The sequence below is a fragment of the Aedes aegypti genome, chromosome 2, assembly GCF_002204515.2.
Source record: "Aedes aegypti strain LVP_AGWG chromosome 2, AaegL5.0 Primary Assembly, whole genome shotgun sequence".
Lineage (NCBI taxonomy): Eukaryota > Metazoa > Arthropoda > Insecta > Diptera > Culicidae > Aedes > Aedes aegypti.
In genome coordinates, this window is record NC_035108.1 from 356910589 (window position 1) to 356916888 (window position 6300).

General features: G+C 39.2%; 1 protein-coding gene across 1 annotated transcript; it reads left to right on the forward strand.

Moving 5' to 3' along the window:
* The first annotated feature begins 3117 nt into the window (after positions 1-3117).
* LOC5573399 (zinc finger protein 16) lies at positions 3118-5048 on the forward strand. Its single transcript, XM_021846389.1, has 3 exons — positions 3118-3341; positions 3411-4483; positions 4792-5048. Exons 1-3 carry the CDS (start codon positions 3234-3236, stop codon positions 4994-4996), a joined length of 1386 nt encoding a protein of 461 aa, XP_021702081.1. The 5' UTR covers positions 3118-3233; the 3' UTR covers positions 4997-5048.
* Positions 5049-6300: the final 1252 nt, after the last annotated feature.

Genomic DNA, 6300 nt, shown 5'->3' on the forward strand with positions numbered 1-6300 from the left:
GTGCATTTGAAATTGACTGTGGCAGCAGGGCGCATTTGAAACTGAGTGTGCAGAAGGGCGATAGTGATGAAGGTTCGTGTGAAAAAGCGTAGCAAAACGGCGAAGCTGATGATAGTCAAACCAGAAGGACGAGGTCAAAAGGCGCAATCGCTGCTGTCAAACTGAAGGAGACGAAAAACCAAGGGGCGCTACAATTTTAAATTTTAATGAATGGCGCAGGATTCATTTTTATTTATTTTAACACGTTGCTCATAACATGAAAATAAATCAAATGGTTTGCTACAAAAGTAATTGTTGGGAGCCGTCATCGTTGGCGCAATGAACCAAATATCGAAAGCAGCTCTAGTGGTAGCAGCTTCAATGCTGTAATTTATTATTATAATTTCACTATTTCACAACTTAATATTATACATACATTTTGGTTTTTATCTCGATCTTCCCAAGATACAGCCTCCCAGCACTTCCTCTTTACTTTCCACTCACTATTTCAGTCTCTCTCCGTGTTGCCAGTTTCACTTATAATTTCACCACAACATACCCCCACCCGTGAAACTGGTAATCGGTCTGAACAATGGTTGATGTATTCACATGGAATGACCATCATCTGGGAAACAACACATCGGCAATACTGGTGACGCGCAGTCAACACGTCGTTCTGCTTTCCATTGTTCGATCTCCGACTGTTCATGCAATTGCCACCGGGATCAAAGACAACAAACACGATAGCCACAGTTGAAATTTTTGCATTGTTGGATCCACACTTGTTGAACATGTCCCCTTGAAGAAATCGAGCAATGCTTCACTTCGTTGAAATTGGAATACATTCTATCTCTTCAGGATTATGTACTTTCTGGTCAGCTGCTCTCACCGGCACACAGTCATGACCACCGATATTTTTGTGATGAGATACTGATGACGTCATCACAGGTATTTGTGTTGATGAAAATACGATGACATCATCATGGTTTCGCCGATTGTGCGAGAGATGTTACAGTTCATATAAAATTTGAAAAATATCCATACAAAATGCGTTACGAGGGGGTGGGTGATTATCAAGAATGGCCATTTTTGGCGTTATGAAATTTGTGAATAAACCCTAAGATCGTCGGCGCGAGAATTTTACGCGCCACCCATATATTATGCGTGGCGCGAAAAATTCTCACGCCAATGGACAATCAGGATTAATCGCGCAGAAGACACCAAAACGATTTGAAGTAGCTGCGACGATCTACAAGCATTTCAAGAAATTTTCAATAGCGATCAGAGATAAGCGGAAGTAAAATATAATGATTTGGCAACAAACCAGCAGTGCTAATTTTGCTCGGCGTCGAGAATAATATTGTAACGCGAACATGACTTTCTCATTGCTAAAAAGTGTATTTTGTTTCGTTATAGATCTTTGAGCTACATATCCAAACTAATGAACAGTCGAAAAAATCAACAACTAAAAATCGCATTGACAAAAATTTAAAAAAGAAAAATATTTCATAATTTTGCTTCACGCAAAATTACTTTAACCGAAATAATTTCAAGCGGATTACATTACTCCTCAAGAAAAGTTCAAAACAAACATAACGCATGTTAGTTTGGCTCAGTTTTGACTCATACAAAAAACGTGACAGAGGGGGGAGGGGGAGGGGGTCAAAAAAGTTGAAATTTAGCGTGACATAATTTGTGTACCATCCCTTATAAAGGATTACTAGTTTTCAAGATCGTCGTCGCGATAAATAATCGCGCAATGCACAGAATGGGGCCCATTCACAAATTTCATAACGCTTTAGGGGGTGGGTGGGTGTCCTAACGTTGTTACGACTCATACAAAAGTTGTAGAGTATAACCTGAAACGTAAATCACTCAAGTAAAATTTCTCCTTTTTACCCAAGTAATTTTGACAGCTGATTCAGTATGAGCGAAATGTCACTTTTACTTGCGGAATAATTGAGCGGCACATTTTTCCGTTCGGAAAAGTGACAGCTCCCTTTGATTTGTACGGCAGGCGTTACCGACGTTATGAAATCAGCTCTACTTCTCAGCTGCGTACAGCTCAAGTAATTTCGGTAGCGGAATCATTCCTTGATCGTTTCTTGTCCTATACTTTTGCACAGTACTTATGATCAGCGTACCGGCCATATCAATACAAAAAGCGTCACGAGGTGGGTGTCCAAAATGGCCAATTTAAGCGTTATGAAATATACACGGAGACGGAATTCAACTCAATTTTGGGTTGTTTCAACGCAATTCCGTAGTTGAGCCCAATAACTCAATTTTGGCTAAATTTCCAAGGTCCCCACTAGGTAGTTTGGCTTTAATTCCATTAGAAAAATATACTCAATTTTGGGTTGATTTAATGCAAAATTGAGTTCTTTTGACTCAAACATAAGAAAAGTTGCATTTACCCAAATTTGGCTTATTGGGCCAAAGTACCCCCATTGGGTAGATGCAGCTCTCTCTATTTTTGACAACATTTGTGTGGGAGAAAGAGAAAACCGAGAGATTTTGGGTTGAAACTATAATCGATATACTTAATTTTGGGTAAAGTAAACTCAAAAATTAGGTAAAAATATTTCTCCGTGTATGAACCAGCCCATGTTTACACGCAAATAAATTTTGTTGTATAATCTAACGAATCCATGGTAGAATTAAGAACTGCACCAACGATTTTCAACCGACTTCAAAAATCTGTTAAGTTTACTATAGTCTGGTGAAAATCACTGAGCAGTGCAGTAAATTTGACTATGTCCATAGTAGCATCCACTACAAAGCATTGTATATCGATCCGTGACACCCACCGTACAACACAGTGTGGTCAAAAGTATGATGCTAAAATTCTCAAATCAAGAATGTTTCTAGTAAAAAATACTACAACTCTGGTTAAATCAACAGAAGAAATTTTCTTGTGTAGTGATATTGACTATGTTTTGGTAGAGTTAACAGATTAATGTAGTCGGTTGAAAATCGTTGGTGCAGTTCTTAATTTTACCATGGATTCAGTACTTTCTACAATAAAATTCATTTCAGTGTACACGAATGGGTGACACAGACCTATTTTGTTCAAACTTGTTTCGACCTTCACGCCGAATCCTTTTGGCAAGTCAACAAAAACAAAAGTCGTCGCGGCGTCAACAAAAACGTCAATCGTCGATTGTTGTTGTTCAGTTTTTTGGAAGCGAAACGAAGTTTTTATTTTAGAAAGTGCTATATTTTTTACTCTTTTTGTAAGATTTTAATCAAAAATGAGTCCGGAGAAGATGTGTCGACTCTGTATGGGTCGCTCAAATCTCATACACTCCGTGCTAGAAAACAATCTTCTTCAAAAGATTGCTATTTGTGTTAGCATTATGGTAAGTTTCCTTCCCTTGTGAGGAATGGCGCAATTTAGATGTCTCACCCACCGCGGTATTGTATTTTAGATCAATCCGTCGGATACGTTGTTCCCGATGGAACTGTGCGCACTTTGCGTGCTGAAAGTCCAGGACTTTTTCGAATTTCGGCAGAATTGTTTGAAAGTTCAGCAACTTTTGGAGCAGCGCAATGAAACTCAAATCGAAGATGATCCTCCAGCTCAACCAGTTTTGGCGGTCAAAGAGGAAAAGGTGGAGAAACCATCTGCAAAGCCGTCGATTGAAATACCACAAATTACAAAGCTTGAAGTGATTCTCGATGAGGAAGAGGAGTTAGATTGCTTGAATGAAAGTCCGGAGCTGGAAGAAGTATCGATTGTGGAAACGGACGTGGACCGGACTATTGAAGAACTGGAAGAAATACCTGACGAAGATGTTCTAATGGACGATTTGGTGGAACAGGATGATGTGATTTTTGAAGCCGATTCTGTTGCTGAAACGGAACAAGAGCAAGAAAGCGAAACTCAAACTACAGAGGATAGAAGTATGGACTATCATATTGAAATGATCGAATTTAATTTTGCACAGAATCCTCAGGAGAACGAATTGGAAGAACAGGCAGATGAAGGACAAGAATCACCTATCCAAGACGTTCATTTACCAGAAGTAGAAAAGAACGAGTCCAATCCTGAACTTATTGAACATAATCTTCAAGAATTCGAAGAGGTTTCAGTAAAGGATACCACGAGCTCATCATTCTTTAGCAGGGCCAAAGCACGAAAGAAATACAACGGCCCCAAACCGCCAAAGCCCAACCTTAGCGAGAAGGAAATTTATCAGTCTCTGCTGCAAACTTGCGATACTTGTGGCAAATCGGTAGAACGAAACCGCATGGAGGGCCACCGGAATCGTCACCTCGATGTAAGACCGTACATCTGCGGCGTGGAAAGCTGCGGTATGGCCTTCCACTGTAAAATTTCCCTGAGGCTTCACACCAAGAGTCGACACGGAACGGAGCAGCTGCATTGTGACCTTTGTGGGAAAAGTTACACCTCCAGGAAGGCTCTCTACCACCACAAGAAGGAAAGTCACGCCGAGAAGCATTATGCGTGCGAAGAGTGCGGTCTGGTGTTCGTCTCCAAGTAAGTTTTAACTAGCACTCTCAGGCTCAGAATCAGGTTAAAACATTTGATTTGTATTGAGCATGAAGTCTTCAAAGAAACTTGACCTAACTTACTCTATACGTTGATTGTATGTATACGTTTTATATACGACACTAAATACGTTGTATAGTATGTATTAGGTGCCATATCTACGTTTAAATTATTAATTTTCTAAAGTAAGAACCGTAAAAATATTCATGTCACCAAAAAAATATAAAATTGTGATCCAAAATGACACTGACCTATCATGCCCCTTCTTACGCTAATTACTCGAACCTTCATTCTAGTGCTCGTTTAAACCGCCACAAGGTGACCCACACGGACCAGCGGGAGTTCAAATGTCCACACTGTCCAAAGGAGTTCTATCGGAGCAACAACCTGAAAGTGCACCTCCGTAGCCACACGAAAGAGAAACCCTTCGGTTGCCCCTCGTGCGATAAAGCTTTCGGGTATCAACGGTTGTTGCGGGAACATGTAAATCGACACCACTAGAAGTACAGTACATATTTTACTAATAAATGAGGTTTTGCATGACGAAACAAAATGTTTTGGTTTCTTTTGAAATTATACTTGAAGAACAAATACCCTTTTAGAATCACATAGATTTGATAAATCGATCATTTATGTACCTAAGTGTATAGTTTTTTTTATTAGCGAGGATGAAATCTGCAAACAGACGCCTGATAATACACCGGGGGGTTTGGAGTTTGGGAAGTAGGCAACGCAACATCTTTGACCAGAAGATACAATACCTACGAATGATAAGGCCAAAATAACATTAATCAGTTATACATATAGCGGTAGTGAAGTGTTTTGCTTAATATGTAGATATGGGAAAGCAGGGATTTTGTGTGGTGTTTTTAAATAGCTCCGTGGTACAAGTTTGGGATTAGTTAAAAATGTAGTTAATCTGATTCACCTTTCAATAGGGTAATGACTGTTTATTTTGTTCTCAAACGCTAACAGTTGGCGCCAGCGGCAAAAATTACAGACAACAACCTTTCGAACATTCAGTTTCTCTAACCGGCCGCCGAGCTGATGTTTGTATTCTACTCACTGATCGCGCTACGTTGGATTCTCAAATTTCTCAAACTTTCAACACAAGTGCATGGAAGAATGGTAGGGGAAAGTGGGGCAGTTTGGCCACCTTAAGGAAAAGTCGATAAAAGTGCTGAAAATATTATGAATTTTTCGAATGTTTGCATGATGCCCAACAATATTTAGATGAATACACTAGATCCGCATGATTTCTGTTGTCTTATAAATTTCACGGATGAATGATTGATTTTTCAAAATTTGTCATTTTTCGAGTCGATTTTTTACTGATGGGGTGATATGAGCACCCCATTTTTGATTGCAAAATAATCTCATATAATCAAAAAATTCAATTATGTTGTTACTATACTTGAAAGTTATTAGCATTTATAAACACCCGGTGCAAGACGATATAATTTTTTAGGAACATTCTAACAGTCAAACATCATTATTCAGAAATGATGAAATTTAAAAGAGCCATTCGGGGCAATATGGGCAGTTTTTTCGAATATCATTTATTTAATTTTCTTTGAGTTTTGAACACTGACTTATAACATGCCTATTGCTTCATTTCCTCATCAGCTTTGGGGTTGCATGTTATTTCAGTTGAAATTTCAAGAATTTATGCAGTTTTCAAGGGGTGCTCATTCCACCCCATTGGCCAAACCGCCCCGACTACCCCTAGTCGGAGAGCTGTCAAAACGTATGGAAAATAATGAAAAACGTAAATTGCTTGCAACTAGGAAACTGGATCAAAAAAG

What these genes read in the sequence shown, in the direction of transcription:
- LOC5573399 (XM_021846389.1), top strand. Translation starts at nt 3,234, where the DNA reads ATGAGTCCGGAGAAGATGTGTCGACTCTGTATGGGTCGCTCAAATCTC. An exon ending in CTATTTGTGTTAGCATTATG is followed by an intron (nt 3,342 to 3,410) that starts GTAAGTTTCCTT and finishes ATTGTATTTTAG; the next exon opens with ATCAATCCGTCGGATACGTT. An exon ending in GGTCTGGTGTTCGTCTCCAA is followed by an intron (nt 4,484 to 4,791) that starts GTAAGTTTTAAC and finishes CCTTCATTCTAG; the next exon opens with TGCTCGTTTAAACCGCCACA.